Source organism: Ictidomys tridecemlineatus, chromosome 10 (genome assembly GCF_052094955.1).
Source record: "Ictidomys tridecemlineatus isolate mIctTri1 chromosome 10, mIctTri1.hap1, whole genome shotgun sequence".
Lineage (NCBI taxonomy): Eukaryota > Metazoa > Chordata > Mammalia > Rodentia > Sciuridae > Ictidomys > Ictidomys tridecemlineatus.
In genome coordinates, this window is record NC_135486.1 from 34,178,495 (window position 1) to 34,198,440 (window position 19,946).

General features: G+C 44.4%; 1 protein-coding gene and 1 long non-coding RNA gene across 4 annotated transcripts in view; one reads left to right on the plus strand and one right to left on the minus strand.

The window, feature by feature from the left end:
- The first annotated feature begins 338 nt into the window (after window positions 1–338).
- LOC110598581 (uncharacterized) lies at window positions 339–18,488 on the plus strand. The gene is made up of 2 exons (XR_005730890.2): window positions 339–384; window positions 15,841–18,488. It is a non-coding gene; the product is annotated as an uncharacterized LOC110598581 (long non-coding RNA).
- The window catches only part of Pm20d1 (peptidase M20 domain containing 1), a 37,880-nt gene continuing 23,683 nt past the window's right edge, over window positions 5,750–19,946 (minus strand). For 2 of the 3 annotated variants that reach the window (XM_078022707.1, XM_005329494.5), the window contains exons 10-13: window positions 18,282–18,353; window positions 14,999–15,167; window positions 13,082–13,181; window positions 9,255–11,649 (exon numbers count right to left, since the gene is read on the minus strand). In XM_078022707.1, the coding sequence (XP_077878833.1) occupies window positions 11,526–11,649; window positions 13,082–13,181; window positions 14,999–15,167; window positions 18,282–18,353 (465 nt within the window). In that variant the 3' untranslated portion in view covers window positions 9,255–11,525. Of the gene's footprint in view, window positions 7,224–9,254; window positions 11,650–13,081; window positions 13,182–14,998; window positions 15,168–18,281; window positions 18,354–19,946 lie in introns of those variants that run through there. The other variant, XM_078022708.1, reaches the window with a different exon arrangement.

A 19,946-nucleotide genomic window follows, 5' to 3' on the forward strand; every position in this document is an offset into this window, starting at 1 on the left:
TTAGAAAGGCCAGTGCGCCTGTGCGCGGGTACCCGGGCATCTCGAGTGCTTCCTTCTAGCCTCTGGCCTTCCAGACGACCGGCCAACATCCCTGCGGAGCAGCCAACCAGCTCCGGTCCCGCGGGCTCCAGAAGCCATCCGCTGCTCCTTCCCCGCGCCTAGTCCCCGGACCCAACCGTCCTTACCCAGTTCTTGGACCCCGCTCTTCTCTCGCTGACTGGTCACGTCGCGCTTCCGCCGGGTTCCGCGTTCCTCAAAGCAAATGACTTGGCCCTTACGAATCCGGTCTTAATAAAGTCCCAGCCTTCAAAGGGGTGGGGATGGGCGGGAGGGAGGGAAAAAGAGGTCAGACTCGTGGCCGGGGTCGCACACGCATCACCTGAGGTAAGGGCGGCGGCGGGGAGGGGGGCGCGCCTTCCTTTGACCCACTGAGCCTCGTGGCCGCACGGGTGGTAGCGGTGGGGCAGATGCCTCTATCCCGAGCGAAATGAAATCCAAGTTTCCCTGACGCACCTTGTGGGATCAAAGAGGGGTGTTCCCAAGCTCGCTTTTTGCCACTTCCTCCCTGGGGTGTCCCCACCTCTCCAACGCAGACCCACAATATTCATTCTCACTGGGATGTTTTCGCGCAGGGGATGTGACCCTTCCCCCAAAAGGAACCCCCACTGTCAGGTTTTCCTCTCTTGTCGGTGGAACCTGTGACCAGAGGTTCCTTCCTGCCCTTTTCCTCGCGGAAAATGGCGCACGGGGCATTTGTACTACGGGAGTTTGGAACAGAGATGTACCTGAGAAGAAGCGTCAGGGCTGGCTATGGAATTTTCAGCACACGTATGCACCGAGGGCACACACAGCAACCTAAGCAAGTCATTCCTTTGGACAGCGATTATAAATACATACACTCAACCAGCCCTGTACTCTCCAATCCAGTACCCTAGGATTAGCAGCTCAGCTACTGGGGCCTTGCATTAAGGGCCTACAATCTTTGGGGACCCAGTGAAGCCAATGTCAGTGTCTCAGATCCCAATTTTGGCTTTAAATACTGAGTCTCTCAGCCTGAAGACAGAAGTAGATCTGATACTGGGAAACACTAGGCCTCCTCCAAAATACCAGGTTTGTAAATCCCTAAGGTTGGGCTGGGAATTATGACTGATGTGTATGTCCAGTCAGGAACTGGAGACAACTTTTCCCTACTCCATTCAATGCCCCCCAACCCACTCTATTTCATCTCCACAGCTTGTTCAGCTACCTATGTATAAAATCTTGATCTTCCTATTTCTTTATTAAATTTTTTTGTAGTTGTAGATGGACAGAATGCCTTTATTTGTTTATTTTTTTAATGTGGTGCTAATCATTGAACCCTGTGCCTCACACCTGCTAGCTCTGTTACTGAGCTACAGCCCCAGTCCTATTTCTTTACATTTTTTAATCCCCCTTATTTCCTGTGGATACTTTTCCAAAAAGTGAATGCATTTTAGACATATGGGATAGTGTTCAAAATCTACATGCACAGATTAACAAATCATAACACAGTGAGTAGTCAGACCCACATAGCCACCACCCAGATTAAGAATTTGATCATTATGTGCATCCCAGCAGCCCTCCTTCTATCCCCTCCTGGTCACATCACCCTTCTTCCCAAAGGAAACCTCTCTTTAACACTATCAATTAATTTTACCTGCCTACTTTTGATTTTTATATAAATGGAACCATTCAGTAGGTATTATTTGTGTCTGACTTCTTTCACTCAATAATATGTTTCTGAAACTCATCTATAATATGTGGTATCAGTAGTTCATTTATTTTAATTGCTATATAATATGCCATTAAGTGAATATGCCACAATTCATCTGTTATTTTGTTGATGGTCATTTGTTTCTAGTTTGGTGTTATTACATGAAACTACTATAACATTTTTTGTTCATGTCCTTTGTGCACTTGTGTTCATACTTTTTTGGAAATATACACAGGAATAGAATTATTAGGCTGTAGCACTGGCAAATGTTTAGCTTTAGCAAATACTACTAAACAATTTTCCTTTGTGCTTGTGTTAATTTACAGTCTTCCCAACAGTGTCTTACCATTCTAGTTGTTACATGTTCTTATCAACACTTAGTATTATCAATCTAAAAAGATTAAAAATTTTAGTCATCCTGTTGGGTGTGTAATCGCATTTCATTGTGGTGTAAATTTGCATTTCCTATAGTCAGTTGTGGTAGCACACCCCTGTGATGCCTATGACTCAGAAGACTAAGTCAGGAGGATTGCAAATTCAAGACCAGCCTGGGCAACTTAGTGAGACCCTCAGCAACTTGGCAAGTCCTTGTTGCAAAATATAAAATGAAAAGGGTTGGAAATGTAGCTCAGTGATAAAGTGTCCCTGGAAGAAAAAAAAAATTGCATTGACCTCATATTGAATGAGGTTGAACACCTTTTCCTATGTATATTTGCCACTTGGATATTTGTTCAAGTATTGTGTCAATTTTCTATTTGGTTTTATATCTTCTTGCTTTATGGGAGTTCTTTATATACTCAGATATGAATTCTTTGTTGATTATTGATATCATAAATACTTCTATAAGTATATAAGTACAGAAGACTTTATTTGGGGGTCTTCTGAAGTGTCAGGGCCACTGGGACGACACTATAATCTATATATTTTGATCACTAGTATATCTCTGGCTCTTGGCACATAGAAGTACTCAGTAAATGTGTTGAGTGAATGATGGATGAGACAGAAGAGTCTTATTTAGGTAGTGTGCCCTACATTGTGCTTGTCCCTAGATTCAAACACCAAGAGGTCTAAAGGAAGCAGATTTCTTCCTAGTCCGGGCAGCTGTAACCTTGGGAAGGGGAAAACATCCCGGCCCTTCTTTTCTGAAAGAGCAGAAATAGCTACAGTCTGTAAAGCAAGAAGCACAGATGTAGGGAGCAGAGGTCACAGATGAAAGGACAGGAACTAGCAGCAGGTAGCAGGCCAGCCAGATACTCCTTTAGAAGAGACTCCTTTGGGGTTGTCAAGAAGATAGTGAAGGTCCCTGGACATTATTGTGGACCTTTGTGTGTCAAAAACCTTCAAAGGTAATGAACTCAAGACAGATCCACTCAAAGTTGGTTAGCTGAAAGCTCTTCCACACTCAGAAACATATTTCCCCTGCAAAGGCAGGTCCCCTGATATTCTGGTTGCAGGGTCTCACTCTTAACCTCTCACTGGGACTGCCCCGTCCCATCTAGCTTTAACTTCCTTATAACTTAAAATGTCCATACTAAAGATGGAAGACCACTAAGTCACTTCCAGTCCCTTATTCTCTACAAAGTCTTCTCACAGGCCTGTTGCATCTTGCAACACTTCCAGCTTGCTGGCTTTCTCTCCAGTGGCCTCTTCTGCTCCTTCGGTTATAGTGCTGAGACTAGGTCTGATCAGGAGTTTGTGATTCCAATTCCTATGGGAAGGAGAGATTGCCCCCTTGAATACCCTAACAAACTCACAGTGTCTTCTCCCTCTGTCCTCCAGAAGGCATCCGGAAGCTAATGGTAGCTTTGAAAACTTCTAAATAGGATAAGCTTGGGGTAGAGTGAAACTGGATGACTTGTCTTGAAATGGCATTTATATAGCAGGCGTAGAATTCTCACTTAGAATTTGATTCTATCGGGAGATGGGAGAGAGTGTCATGGGAAGAGGGAATTGTTGATCACTACCAGGGTCCAGTGAGGACCCTATGATGGAAGGACCCTCTGGGGGTAGCCTTCTTCATTCTTGTCTTGACACTTGTCAGGCAATACATGGTTCAATAAGCTTTTATCCTGAGGTCCTCTGGCTCCATGGCTTTCCTTTAGGGATGGCTGCTATCTACCAGTGCTTCCATGGACTACGTGGATAGTGAAGCATCATAAAATTCCATAGCCCCATGGATCCTAGACCCCCTAACCAGTGTGACAGAGTCACAAGACTCACCTAATATGGCTGGAAACTTTTCTGTCTTTTGTTTTGCTGGGAGAGGGTACCCCCTCCCATTTTCCCTTTGCTGTAACCCCTCCCCTGCTATCTCCCTCCCAGAGGTCAACTTCTTTCCTGCTGCCCAGAGCTGAGGTGATATCCCCTTCCGGCTTCATTCAGTGATAGGAGGATGTAGTGATGTGGGTGGGATGGGGAAGTGTAGCCATCTGTACTCAGCCAGTTGCTGTCCCTATCCCCTTGACTTCTCTATAATTGAGTTCCCTTTTCTCAAAGCCCCCTCATTACCTACCCTGGGATTCTTTGAGGCAGGATGGTTCTGGTGGTTGAAATTGCTGAGTATAGCTGAGAAGCCTTAGCAGCAAGCAAGATAGTCCAGTGAGTTAGAAGTGGGGATAGAGAAGTGATCTTCCAGAGGAATGTGCCACAGCTGTGTAATCATGTGGGATGGATTCATGCTCAGCCACGTATTAGGTATGTGACCTTGGACACATTTTTATGTCTCTGAGCTACATCTATAAAATGAAAATATAACTCACTTTCTCAGAGATGCTGGGAGGATTAGTGATAATACAACATTTGAAAAATTCTCGGTATACAGTAAGACAGCTATGATTTCACCAGAGAGTAAGAGCCACAAATAGGGATTAAGTGTCCAGAAGGGGCAGCTCAGGCTCTCTCTGGGCCTCATACTGAATTCTGGACCTCATGGTGTATGTGGGCATGCCTAACTGGACAGGGTTAAAGATGAACCATCTTAGTTAGTTGGGGCAACACCCCTACAGTGGGTCACAAGCCAAAGATAAGTAAGCTTTATCTTGTGAGAGCCAAGTTACGAGAAGACATATCTTACAAACCAGATTATCTAGTTTCAAATCACCCTCTGTGTTTGTTGCCATTTGATTATTCCCTAGCCCAGGATTTCCTAAACTAAACTGATAATAAAAATCACCTATGGGCACTTCTGGAAATTTTGTTTCCAAAAATCTGGTGCTGGGCCAGAAAATTTACCCTTTTAAAAGTGCCCCAGGTGACTTCCATGATCAGAATTGTTTCAGGAAGCAATGCCTCAACCTGGAAGTTCTCGAACCTGTCATATTAGAACCTCCTAGGGAACTTTAATAAATATATATCTTTGTCATATGAGGAGATGCTGATCTTTGCCTGGGTAGGCTCAGGAACTCTTCAAGGGCATAGAGGTAATTTGATTGAATCTAACTGTGTGGGTTTATATGCTCTGAGTAATCATTCTAAGAAGTAGTGTGTTGCAATAGTACAAGTGGAAAGTGGAGTCAGTGAATTGAAGAAAGGGTTGACTTAAAAGTTATTTAAATTAGTCATTAGGAAAATGACTAATTTAAATAACTAGCAAACCCAGTAAGGTGGTGCACTCCTGATTTCCCAGCAATTTGAGAGGCTGAGGCAGGAGGGTCACAAGTTCAAGGCCAAGATCTTGCCTCAAAATAAACAATAAAAAGGTCTGGGGGATGTAGCTCATGGAGAGAGTGCTGCTAGGTTCAATCCTCAGTATGGGGGTGGGGGTGGGGGTGGGGGTGTGAAATTAAGCATAGAATTACCATATCACTGAGCAATTCCACTCCTTAGCACCTGCCTAGAAGAACTGAAAAGAGAAAAACAAATCATATTGGTTAGAGGAAACAAAGTAAAGTATCAGGCAGGTAAGAGAGAATGTGGCATTTTCATGGGATGCAGGTTATTCAACATGTCTGGGTGCACATAGAGAAGTCTAAGATGTGAGATGGAGTCTTTGATGATACGATCAGTTATACAGCTTAAGACTTTTTAAAAAATGTTTATTCTTAAGCTTTAGGTGGACACAATATCTTTATTTTACATTTATGTGGTGCTGAGGATCGAACACAGTGCCTTGTGCATGCTAGATGAGCACTCTACCATTAGCCACAACCCCAGCCCTTTAAGACTTCTTTAATATGAACTTTATTTTGTTGTGCTGGGAATTGAACCCAGGGCTTTGTGCATGTTAGGCAAGTGCTCCATCATTGAACTACATCCCCACAAATTTCTTGATTTATGTATTGGTTATGTTTTCATAGCTAAATGATGAGTCCTTGAGCACAGGGATTTATGTTTTAAAATTTATATTAATTTTTAAAAATTGCTTTATATTAAAAATTTCCACAATGTTGTTGTCAACATTCATGTGCAAACTTTTGAGTAATTTTTGTTTTCATTTCTTATTCTTTTATCTTTCTGTCTCTCTTTTTTAGGTCCTAGGGATTAAACCCAGGGGTACTTTACCACTGAGCTACATCTCCAGCCCTTTAAAAATTAAAAAAAAAAAAAATTGAGGCAGGATCTCGCTAAGATGCTTAGGACTTTTCAAAGTCACTGAGTCTGGTCTCAAACTTGCAATCCTCCTGTCTTCATCCTCCCAACTCACTGGGAGGTGTACTACCATATTTGATTACTTTTTTGATATGGTCAACCTGCCATTTTAATTTGGATTTCCCCAATAACCTAATCTAAATGAACTTTTAATTTACATTTCTTCAATTCACAGCCTGTATTTTCCATGCATAGCCATACTAAGTTTTGAAGTCTTAGAAAATCATGACCTCCTTACCACAGAGGCCTTCATGATTTCCCAGACCAGGCTCAGTCTATATGAGGTGTATAGAATAAAAACTTATTGTTGGGCCTCCCAGCTACCTGGGAGGCTGAGGCAAGAGGATTTTGAGTTCAAAGCCAGCCTCAGCAAAAGCAAGGTGCTAAGCAACTCAGTGAGACCCTGTCTCAAAATAAGATACAAAATGAGGTTGGGGATGTGGCTCAGTGGGCAAGTGCCCCTCAGTTATTCAATTACAGGTACTAAAACAACAACAAAAAAAAGATAGGGTCTCCCTAAGTTGCCCAGGCTGGCTTTAAATTTGTGATCCTCCTGCCTCAGCCTCCTGAGTCTCTGGGATTACAGAGTGAGCCACTTCACCTGGCTCTTCATTCCAGTTTAGTATGTGTGCTGCCAAGGTGAGAATGCCTTAGGTCTTCAGAAAACAAGATAACCATGTCTGAATGCTCCAAAGATTTGTGGGTTATATTACTGTGAACTAAGGAGACAAACAGCTTTTGAGCTCAGGGAAGAATTGAGCTGTTAAGTGCTGAGCTAAGAGAAAAGAAAATTAACTTGTCAAATCCTTCCTTTCAGATGGTATAGATTCTTGCATGACCTGTTATTTACCATTAGTGCTGAGGGTCCATTTTCTTGCTTCACTTTGAGTTCCAATTTCTGGGTCTAGAGATAAACATGAATTACTATGGTGTTCACAACACTGCATGATGGTTGAGGGACATTTCGTAGTATTAAATAATTTATATTCTTTTCTTTCTTTTTTCTTTTGGTACTGGGTATTGAATCCAGAGGCACTTTACTACATCGCTAGTCCTTTATTTATTTTTATTTATAGATAGGTTCTTCCTAAGTTTTTTAGGGCCTTGCTAAGTTGCTGAAGCTGGTCTCAAACTCCTGATCCTCCTGTCTCTGTCTCCTGAGTCATTGGGATTACAGGTGTGCACCACTGCATCCAGCTTCTTATTCTTCTTTTGCTTTAAATTGTCAAAAATATTTAATGAGCCAGGCCCACTGGCCCAGTGGCTTAAAAGGTTAAGGCAGGAGGATCACAAGTTCAAAAGCAGCCTCAGCAACTTAGTGAGGCACTAACGAACTCAGTGAGACTCTCTCTTTAAATAAAATATAAAAAGGGCTGGGATATGGCTCAGTGGTTAAGCACCTCTGGGTTTAATCCCCAGTACCAAAACAAAACACCCCCCTACCCCCACCATCAAATTTAATGGAATGTTCAGTTCTTGGATAAGAACTTTTGTCCCTTCTGAAAGAAAAAATACCAATGGCCATGTTTTTAACAACCTAGGTACATAATCAAGGAACTCTAGTCCGTCTTTACTCTCTCCTTTTCCCATTCTCTCTGCTTATGAGTATTTTGATTTACTTCCCACCTTGGGTAGTGAGGTGTAAGAGAGTTGAACCAAGTCCTTTGGTGGGTGTAGGGGATGTGTAAGGAAAGCTGCTGGAGCTTTTCTCTGTCATTTAAAGACCAGGTTTCTTTCCTCTTTCTTTCTTTCTTTCTTTCTTTCTTTCTTTCTTTCTTTCTTTCTTTCTTTCTTTCTTTCTTTCTTTCTTTCTCTCTCTCTCTCTCTCTCTCTCTCTCTCTCTCTCTCTCTCTCTCTCTCTTTCTTTCTTCTTTTTTTTTTTTTTGTAAAAGTTAGGTCTGCTAGCAAGTTTGTTGCACCAAAATTGCTATCTCTGTTTTCTGTGGTGAAAACTTGTGAAAACCTCTGTCTAGTCTAAGAAAATGAAAAAAAAAAAAAAGTACCTGCCTGCCATGTAACCACTCACTGTTATATAAATCCCCCCCCCTGGCACCCCCACTGGGTATTAAGTTCAAAGAATTCCCAGACTCTGAGGTCCAGAGATTTTTAGTCATTAGCCCCTCTGGACTGTGGCAACTAAAATAAAACTGCTTCCTGAAAATTCCTTGAGTGTCCAGCCTCACCTGTCCTACATCACCATCCTGCCCTGAGACCTTGAGGCTCAGGCCAGCATTTTGAGCCATTCTCTTCAGAAGCACCCAGGGGCCACTGGGCTGGAATATGTGCTCCTAGAGCTTGGATTGAGAGCAGTTCCCTCTCAAGGGCCTTCCTTCCCACTAGAGGGGTTGGAGAACTATCCTTTATAAAGTTGGAAGAAGTGGTGAGGCTGGATAGCAACAGAGTTCTCTCTTCATTCTTCTTCCAGGTTACTCTGTGGATCATTAGAGACCCAGCTTCCCCAAACTCAAAGAAGGGAAAAAAGCTGAGCCTAGAAGCCGGAGGTGGGGGGTAAGAAATGCAGATAAAGGACAGGTGTGGATGAGAGGTTAGTCAGGAAAACCTGGAGCTAGAGCTAAGAACTAAATGCACCAAAACAGGCTTTTTCCTTGACTGTCCCCTGAATCACAACGAAGGAGCCAAGTGCCACAGGTTCTTGGGATAGGTAGTATGGTGAAATCAAAGAATCACTGAATTTGGGGTGTCTTGACCTGCATTTTAATTCTGGAGCTGCCCCTTAAGAACCATGTCATCTTGGGCAAATGACTCCTCACAACTATTAGCACGGATTTTGGATTCAGAAAGACTCTGGTCCCAATACCTGCATAACTTTGGAGCACCTTGAAGTTACTTAACTGTGGAGACTTAGTAAAAAGGGCAATAACATCTCAGAGCTGTATTATTTTCTGTTTCCAAGAACAAAATACCACAGACTGGATGAGTTCTAAAGAAAGGAGTTTTATTTTGACTCAAGGTTCTCGAGTTCAAGAGTGAGTGCGACAAGGGAGGGTATGAGTTAGTTGGCTCTCTGCTGAGGACCTTCTTGTTGGCAGAGTACAGAGATAGAGCCCCACAAAGGCATTTTTCCATACCTTCTGGTCTCTTTCTTTTTAAACGAAGTGCCACGTGATATTTCGATACATATGTACACGTGCAATGTTTAAATCAGGATAAACATATTTATCTCCTCAAATCCCCAAAAGCCACCAGTAAAACAATCATGGGGCTCCACTCTGATGACTTTCATCCTAATCACCTTCTAAGGTCCCCACCTTTAAAGACCAGAGTCTGATGAGTTTTCCACTCTCTTAATACCATTCGCATGTGACTTTGGGGATTAAGTTTCCAACACATGAAGTATGGGGAGACACTCAAGCCACAGCAGTGGTTGTGAGGATTAAACAAAAGAAGCCATGGGAAGTAGATTCCCTTGGTGACTTGGGATCATGGGGGAACAGTGAGCTTGGAGCCAGGCCATGATGGTTTGAGCTGATTGCCCCCAGCTCGATGTGTAACCACTCTGAAGATCAATTTGTCCCCTGTGAGAGGGGTAGCATTACCTTCTTCCTGGGGTTCTTGTGGGGCTCTGCAGAGATAATTGAGGTTCATGGAACTACTTTGTACAGCTCTGCACGAATGTGAAGGATTATTTTTGTTCTTCAGTTTGCCCTCTAACAAAGGCTGAATAAGTACTGAATTGGCCAAAAAAGGGAGGGCTAGGGAAGGAATGTGAATCTTAGCAGGAGCAGCAAAAAAGCCGGAATAATCCCCACTTGTGTTTCTAACACTGACAATTAAGACCAAGCTCCAAGGAGCAGCTTACATCCACGGAAGGGAGGTAAGGAATTGGGGATGGGGGGGCACTCAGCGGGGTTACGAGGAGAGGGCAAAGGAACCCATTGCAATCAAACCCCAGGAAAAGCAAGGAAGGTCCTTGCCTGGTGAGGGAAAAAGAGAGGGAGTCTCTCAAGTCCCAGTTCTCTGTGTCTCCCTCTGTGACCCTGACTCCCTTGTGATCCACAAAGCACAGCTCCTGGACTTGAGCCAAGAAATGCTCTTTCCAATGCCCCCCACCTGGCAGCTACTGAGCAGATTCAAATATGCTCAGGAATGGAGTCCAGAAAAAAAAAAAAAAAAAGACAGGAGCTTTGCTGTCACCTAATGGAGACTATCTTGTGCCTCTTTGTACCCCACTGGCCCAGGGCAGAGCCCCTCAAACCAGTCTCCCCCTCCTCCTCCTTCCTCATGCCCTCCACATCCCCTTGATCAGTCTGAACCAGACCAGGCCAGGGCCAAGGTCTGCCGGTGCTAAGATCCACTGAGAGGCTGGGCCATGAGTGCCCTTCCCTGGGAAGCTTAGCCCATAGATGTGCCAGGGAAATGTTTCTACAGATTAGTGCCTCCTGGGGTGGGACAGCAACAGCAGGTGGCAAGAACAGGGCAGGGGAGGGAGCAAAGCCCAGAGAGCCCTTGGGAGGAGCCCAAGGACAGAAGCTTTCTTCTGCAGGGCCCAGCCTTCAGAGACAGGAGGTGTGGGGTCCCCCAGAGTCCTCACCTCAGGTTTACCCCTCAGTGTTCAGTTGGTGCTGCACAGATCTTTTTATTTATTTGATCATTGGTGGCAATTATGGTAGCATCAGTTTGACTAAGTCCTGTTCCAGATGTAGAATAAATCGGAGAATAGAGGGAGAGATGCAGAGGCAAAAGAGGAGAGACGAAGAGGCAGCTTGCGAGTTCGAGAAGAGAGGGAATGACAGGGGAAAGGAGGTTCTGGCAAGAAGAGTTACATCATGAGCTTTGGAGAAGGCAGTCCAGCAAAAGTACCCTAGATTTTCACTTCTATCAGGTAAAACTGGGTGGAGATTTTTCAAACCGGTATTTGTTAAGTCAGGCCTGGAGGTAGAGCAGTCAAATAACCAGCAGAAATCAGAGGGGTCCCGTCCCTTCCAAGATAGGAGGGACAAGAAGGCAGTAAATGCCAGTCAGCTTATGGATGCAAATGTTGGGAGGAAAAGAGAAGCCAGATTTCTGCTGACATTCCCTTATTCCTGGCCTTGTCTTCAGTGAGTTGTGGTGAAGAATGGGTGAGATGAGCCATGTATTACAATGTGGTTTTGACCACAACTCTCATTAACCTTGGCTTTGTCTAGGCCCTTAGTTTTGTGTGGGCCCCATATAAGGCACCCCTACCCCTGCTGGCTCCTCGACTTCACAGTTCATGCAGGTGAGGAACGGGCTTCCTGTCAGTGTCAGAATTCTGGATCAACTCAAAGATGAATTTCACCTGAGTCTGGTAGCCTTGGACAGAGATTTTCTCATTGATTCCATGGATGCTGAGGGAAAGACAGATGCATTGTGGGAGAAGGGAAGAGCCCAGTACCGTAGCACAGGTGGCATTACATAGCACTGCCCCCACCTGTCTCCCCTTCCCCTGATACTGCTGGCCTTTGACCCTTGGGGATGGAGAAGCCATTTGTGAGGTTTCATTTGACCAGTTGGTCATCTCCCAAGGGGGCAGATAATGAACCAAATCCTGGGAGTTTAAATCTTTTTCTGCTCTGAGGTCTATTCAGTAGCTTCCCTTTCAGGGGAACTGTCTTTCTAATTCTTTTTCTTTTAGAACAAAGTCCCCAGCTAGACTTTTCTCCGAGCCTACCCCCCCGCCCCCATCCTTCAGCTTACTAAGGACAAGGAAGTTTACGGAGGGCAACACCCAGGGCACCTGTTGGGTTCTCTGCTTCACCTATCAACCTTGTTCTCAGATTGCATGCCCACCAACGTGCCTCCCACCAATACAACCCAACAAATGACAAAGTACACTTGTAACCTCAAAGATGGCTGAAAAGAGAGTAGCTCTCAGCCCTCCCTACTTGGTTTAAAAAACAAAAACATAAAAGCTACTCTTAAGTTCATACTTAAATACTTTCACTCCATTTCTAGGTGATGTATGGTGGGGAAATCTGATCTAGATGTGATAAGTAGCAGAGCTCAGTGGAAATTATCCTCCCACACTCCAAGGTTCAGAATTTGCTGAAGAACCCACAAAATAGCAGATCACATATGCCTACAGTTGACCTCATGTGTGTTTGCTTTCTCAGAGAAATACTATGGAAATTCAAGATAGGAACACTAGTTTTTGTAGGTAGAGAAAATGAGGTCCAGGAGATTAACATACTCTCAAAGGGAGGAAGAGCACCCAAAGATCCCAATTCCACCAGATTCTTGCCAATCATCTGATTATCTCATTCTATTAAAATTTTTTTTTTGTAGTTGTAGATGGACAGAATACCTTTATTTTATTTATTTTTATGTGGTGCTGAGGATCAAACCTAGTGCCTCACACATGCTAGGCAAGTGCTCTGCCACTGAGCTACAGCCTCAGCCCTCCATTCTTTTTATTTTATTTTGTGGCACTAGGGATTGAACCCTGGGCATTTTATCACTGAGCTTAACTTTTAAGATGGGGTCTTGCTAAGTTGCTGAGGCTGGTCTTGAACTTGTGACCCTCTTGACTCAGCCTCCTGAATCACTGGGATTACAGGCATGTGCCACTTTGTCTGTCTCTCCATCCTTTGAAAAGAGGGGCAATTCCTACAAATTCTGGGCAGTGGCAAGATGAACAATGAGGACAGCTGGCTTCTAAGATGTCTCCATTTTAATTTGCTACACCCTGGCTTCCTCCATTCTGTGGTCTGTCTGCTTGGGAAGGTACAGGTCACATGTGTCTCCTGTGTCCCCACTGTAGCTCAAACCTGTTCCACTCACCTCCTGAAGTCCTGAGGCTGAAGGTAGACAGGGTTGAACAGATAGATGCCAGTGGTGAGGTTGGTGTAATGTCGGCTGTCTGTGTTGCCAATACAAGTACCTAGAGAGGGAAGAAGAAGAGGGCTTTCCATGAGAAACCAAGCCAGAAAGTGGCAACAGGTGGGCTAGCTAGAAAATTAGGACCCCTTGGTCACTATAGAACAATGGCTAGGCTCACTTATGAGCTATGCCTATGTTTGTTTTGTCCTGCAAGCTGCCCTTTTTCAAAACATCAGGAAGCATCATTTCAGCCAGGAACTTGGAATCCTGAAGGCATTGGTGAGATACCCTTAGAATGGTCTGAAGCTAAATGCCCTCTTTCCTTGATGACCAGGGAGGCTAATATCTTTATCTCATACCCACAGCCATGGTCATTTGCTACTTTAGAAACCATAAATGTAGCTAGGCATGGTGGCACACACCTGTAATTCTAGCAACTTGGGAGGCTGAGGCAGAGAATTGCTAGTTCAAGGGCAACCTCAGCAATTTAGTGAGTCCTTAATAACTTAGAGTTACCCTGTCTCAAAAGAAAAAATAAAAAGGGCTGGGGATGTGGCTCATTGGTGAAGCACCCCTGGATTCAGTTCCCAGTACAAAAAAGAAACCATAAATCTTCTTTATCACCTGGTCTATATTCTGTATCCTGGTCAGAAATTAACACCCTTTAGGGAATTGTACTGCTATGAAATTCAGTCCTCTCTAAGTGGGACATGATTTCCTGTCATTCTCATCCTCTGGGTGATGATTCTGCTTTAGAGTCAAACCTCAGGTTTGGAAAGTTCCAGAATGTTCTCTTCTCAGTCTCCTACTTTTCTGAGGGCAGAGGAGTAGGTCACATCAAGGACTGGGATTTATCCCTGAAAGGCACCTTCTTTGGGAAAAGACACCCTGGAGCATCAATTCAAGTGCAGTGGGGTGATTTGAAATGGTAATTTGTATTTTGTTCTAATTTCATCTTCTGGTTTCAAATGTAGCTTCATGTGTGGGAGTTTCTGCCAGATGATTTCTGCCCATCTTTTTTCCTATAACAGCTTCACCACTGTGATGAAATGACTGAAAATGTCCCAAAAGGTAAAAAAGTAGGATTAGGGAGCCTTTGAAGGTCAAGAGGGGACAGACCATGTGAGGCTGTGAAGGCCAGGGCTCCTAAATGTTAGGAGAAATCTATAATTAAACCCAGATGGAGGGAACGTGGACAGAGGCCTTTACACCAGAACATCTCTTCCTACACTGTAGACAAGAGATTCTTACACTGGTCAGTCGCCACTCATATCAGAATCCCCTGGGAGTATTTGTCAAAAAGGTAGGTTCCAGAGTCCTATTCAGATCTGGCTAACTGGAATCTCCAACAGTGGGTTCAGATGGTCTGCATTTTTAAGATGTTCTCTAGGTGATCCTCTTCCACTCTCATTTTGGAGAACCACTGTCATAGATAGATTTGGATGATATGCTAGAAGTCTGGGGGCTGGGGATGGTCCCAGAGGTTTCTCTGGGCTGATGACTGAACCCTGCTGCTGAGCTGTTATCCTAAAGTGAATTGGAATTAGAATCTGGGGGAATCTTGCTCTTCTGTGGCTTCTCCAGAGGGGGAGAATTTTCAGCCAATTCTCCTTTCTCTGTCAGAGGGGCACAGGTCTTTGCTAGACTAGGTTAAGTAAGGACCCAGGCTTGACTGATTTAGTTTATTGTTTCTGCTCCTTTCCTGTTTGCTTTCTCACTTCCACCCCAAAGGGAAAATACAGTTCCAGTCCCATCAGGAGGGGAAGCAGCCAGCTGTTTCCAGGATGAACAGCTGGGGTGGGGGTGGGGCAGTGGACATTGGATAGGAAACAGTTCCAGCCCCCGCCTCTCTCCAACCACAGCTGATGAAGTCATTACCTGGAGTAACAATATTGACTTCTGGAAAGACAGATTGTATGGTCTGGTGGAGCATCTGGTAGCCCAAGGCCTGGTCATCAATGGGGCTGATGGGTAGGGGGTCAAAGGCTCTTAACACGTGGAACTGGACTCGGTCATCAGCCACAATGTTCTTGATGAGTTCCAGGACCTCCATGGTGGAAACAAAGAGGGTTAGATTTGTTACTGAACTGCAAGTACCATATGAATTTAAATGGTCCTGATTTCTCTCCAGCAGAGCCCTGGGGTTTACAGAAAAGACACTTTTTTTTTGTTGTTATTGGTACTGGTGATTTAACCCAGGAGTGCTCTACCACTGAGCTACATCCCCAGCTCTTTTTATTTTGAACATGTCTCCATAAGTTGCCTACACCAGCTTTGAACTTGTGATCATCCTGTCTCAGCCTCCTGAGTCATTGGGACCTCAATTTCAACTGACTGGCAGTAGGTGATGTAAGAGCTGGCCCTTCTGAAAAGCAATCTATAGCATGGTAGATTTTGGCTAAATACTTGGGAGACTTGTCTAATAGCTGTGAGTCGGCGGGGAAATTCTGTGAATTTCCCCTTAGGTCATGAGCCACAGACTGGGTGAAAGTGTAAAAGAGTCTTTAGAATAGGAATCTCAACAGCAAAGAGGATGATCCTGCTTCAACTAGAGTTCCAGGTGACGAAAGGCCATACATTTTTCCTTCCCGTCTCTGGGCATCCCTGCTTCCTGTTTGTAACCAACTGCATTGCAGCCAGGAAGATGAGCTCAACACAGACAAAAGCTAGGAGTTGGGATGCTTGTATTCAAGTCTTCTTTCTTTGCCTCCTTTCCTCAGGAAGGAACCTGAAGAAACTCCTGAAAATTCAGCCTGAAATGACTAGAAGCAATCAGCAAAATCCCTGATCCCAGGAAGGATACAGACCAGATCCTGACTCTCCTAGTGGCCTCAGTTCTACTCGTTGAGGGCCATTCAGAATAAACCTCCCTTTCCACGTGGAACCCGTTAAACTTCTGAAGACTCCTGCTCCTTACAGAGAAGTGTTGGAGCTGATCAACATCTGGAACATGGGAGATACCAGTGGAAAATGGAGAAGGAGGACTCTTGGGGCTGCCTGTGTTCCCACCAGGTCTACTCGAAGCTCTGTGCATGCAGCCTTAGACCATGTTCCTGACCCATAAAGCTGGGGCACTAGGGTCATGGTAGTGACCATGATGGATGGGCTCTGTGAGCTTTGATGGATGGAAGATTTCCATTCCTCAGTGGGCAGGTGGGTAGGTGGGCAGGGTGGGCCTGGGGATCCCAGGGGTTTCATCAGATAGGCTGGGAAGGAAGGCCTCTGTGGTGGGGAAGAGAGGAGGGAGGAGTGCCATGACCTAGGGAGATGAAAGCCTGCTGGGTGGAAAACAGCCCTTGCAAAGGGCATGGAATTGGAATGAGGCTGGAAAAAAACTGGTGGAAAGAAGCTCAATGAGGGGAATGCAGTGATTTCCTGGCCCTATGAGCCCCTAGGGAATGGACAATGGTTGGCACCTGATGAAAAGCGGCATAGTCATGGCTCACCCCTCACCCAGTGCTAGAGGACTCGGGGCAGGCCACTGACCCACTCCCCAATCTACAATGAGGAGTGTGCTTCCCTCCCGGTGTGAGGACAGATGAAATCCCCAAGGGGAATAATTTAGGAGAAAGGATCACAGAATGTCCCCTCTTAATGTGTGTCAGGGACCCGTCCCTAACTCATCTGATAATTGTTGGTTGCCTTTTAGATTAATTTGTTGTTGTTGTTGTTTTGCAGTGCTGGGGATCAAACCCAGAGCCTCAAACATGTTAGGCAAGTGTCTACCACTGAGCTACACCCACATGTTAGGCAAGTGTCTACCACTGAGCTACACCCACATCCCATTTTTGGTTCATTTTTGAAGGGTCAGATTAACCTTTTGAATTCTTTTTGGCTCAACCAGAAAGCTGGCATTTCTTAAAGATACCAAACATTTTGTGTAACTTCTGCTCACCCTGAAGTTTTCAGCTCAGATGTCACTCTCTCAGGGAAGACTTGTCTGACCCCACAGAAGGTCTGGTTCCTGGAATATTTTCCAATAGCACAAGATTCCCTTGTCCTGACACTCATCGCTGCCTAGGAGGTTCCAATTATGTTAATAACACTGCAGTTTGCACCTCTGGTTCATGTCTCTCTCCAGACCTGCAGTATTTATAATTGCCTATTACTATGTTATATACATCTTAAACTTCAAAGCTGTTGTATTTCTCATTGAACTTGCTCTTCTTCCTGAGTTTACAATCTTGATCAAAGGAATGAGTGCCTGGTCAACTACCCAGGTTAAAGACTTTGCCTTTCAGTACACATCCATATATACATCCTATCCCGTTGGACCTTTCTCTCTTGAAGTGAATGCTCCTTCTTTTACCCTGTGACCTTGGCCTCAAGACATTGCAGAAGCTTCTTTCTCTACTTCAGCATGTCCTCTGCATTGCCACCAACATTATCTCCCTCACAGCAAATCTATCCTGGTGCTTTCTGAAGATTTCTGAAAGTTCCCTCCTGTCCACAGATTAGAGTTCAAGTCCTCAGCATGGCACACAAGGCTCTACCTCCAAGCTACAAATCCATCTTCTACCAATCTTTTATCTCCTACTACTCTCCCCCAGTTTATCCTCTTTAGTAACAACGAATGTCTTACTTCTAGAAAAGTCCTGGTGATCCTTTAAGGCCCCTACTCAAATTTCTAGAGGTCAGAAAAGATTTTTGTTGACCCTCCACAGTAGCATCAGTCTCCCTTGCAATGGTCCTATGGTAATTTGTTCAACCCTAATTGTTATAATCATAGTGTTGAGCTGTGGTTAGAACGTTCTGGAACTGAACTGCTAGATGTGCACTTGTTGACTATACTGCTTAGCTGCTGCATTGCTCTGTGTCTCAGTTCTCACCAGGCCAATGAGGATATTGCAGTTGCCACTTCACAGGGTGGCCATGAGGACCTGATGAGTGTGCACATGCATGTATAGCTCAGGAGGGTACCTGACGCAGAGCAAGCCCACTATATATATTTGCTACAATGCTCTAAATTATTTGTACTTGTCTCCTACCCCCAGACTCCAAGTTCCCCAAACCAGAGGTCTCCTATCCTAGCCAAGTAGCAATAGGATGCCTTTAGAACTTGTAGATTGAACAAAGGAGAGACTGGATCTGCCCTATGTTGTAGCTTAACCCACATCCTGAGGGTCCCACCTCTTGGTTGTCTAGAACATATGACACATACCTCCACAACTGTCTGTGCAGGGTGAATCCGGATGTTGACTGTGGCTTTGGCCACTGGAGGGATGACGTTCACCTAAGGAGAGAACCACAAACCCTGGCCTGAGCCAACCTCAAGTTTTCCACAACTCATCCCCGCCCAGGAAATACCAATTACCACCGGCAGGGGCAGAGGAAGCAAATTTGATATAAAGATCCTGGGTTTAATTTTCTTAGTCTGCCTTTGTCTTCTCTGGGTCCTTGACATGGGGTTATATTCAGGCCAGACCTTTATGCTTCTTGATCCTGGAGGGAGTCACAGCTGCCCAGAAAGGATTGTTTTCTCTGTGATGACCCTGAGTTGTACCATTGGGAACCTTCTGTGAGCACTTTCTCAGGGCAATCTGGACATTTCTGTTAATGTTAGTGCTTCCTAATGGGCCTCGGTTATAGTATGTTTGAGCCCTATGGGGATTATGATGGGGGTAGGACTTTCTTGTGTCCATTTGTGAAATATGACTCTATTCTTTGTTCAAAGAGGAAGAACCCAGGACTAATGGAAGAAGGCATATTTTGGAGGGATTATTTTTTCCTGGAAGGCTGAGAGAGAACAGATTCTCTGACTGTATATCATTTTTTTAAATAAGTATGCATAAAAACACATGGCTAGGGACAGCTTAGGTGTTACAAATTGGCCTTGTGAGCCAGGCAGGTTCGCACAGACCTATAATCCCAACAACTCAGGAGGCTGAGGCAAGAGGATTGTGAGTTTGAGGACAGCCTGTGCAACTTAGTGAGACCCTGTCTCAAAATAAAAAATAAAAGGGCTGGGGATATAGCTCAGTAGTAGAGCACCCCTTAGTTCAATCCTCAGTGCTTAAAAAAATATTAGCCATCCATCACAAATTGGCTGTGTTATTTTTAATAACTATAACCTCTTTGTGCCTGTTTTCTTAACTGGAGAGTGGGACAGTAATACTCCTACGGCTCTTAGAAGGATCAAATGGAGTAACGAATGTGAAAGTGGGGGACAAAAACACCATTCAAATGCAAGGATACAGTACTGTTATTCTGGTGAACACTACAGGCAGCTGGTACAGATGGCTTGAATCAGGTGACACACTGAACTCACCAGTCAGCTATGCCAGGACTTAATTCTGAAACACCATTCACTTATATTCAATTTGAGCTCCAGATTACAAGACCTTCTGGAGGTTACATTGTATTCTTGGGGAATGGTGTCCCCAGAAGTTGTGATGGTGGCACTGATAGTTATAGGAGTAGTCTGACTTCCTTCAAGATTTCAGAAAGGGAGCCAGGCGTAGTGGTGCATGCCAGCAATCCCAGAAATTTGGGAGGCTGAGGCAGGATGATCATAAGTTCAAAGCCAGCCTCATCCACTTAGTAAGGCCCTCAGTGACTCAGCAATACCCTGTCTCAAGAGAGAAAAATAAAAAGGATGTAGCTCAGTGGTTAAGTGCCCCTGGGTTCAATCCCCAGTACCAAAAAAAAAAAATAAAATAAAAATAAAAAAAATTTCAGAAAGGTCTATTTGTGTGGCTAGGCTTGGTTCTTTTAACAGAGATCACTCTTTTTTTTAAAAAAATATATTTTTAGTTGTAGTTGGACATAATATCTTTATTTTATTTATTTATTTTGATGCTGAGGATGGAACCCAGTGCCTCATACA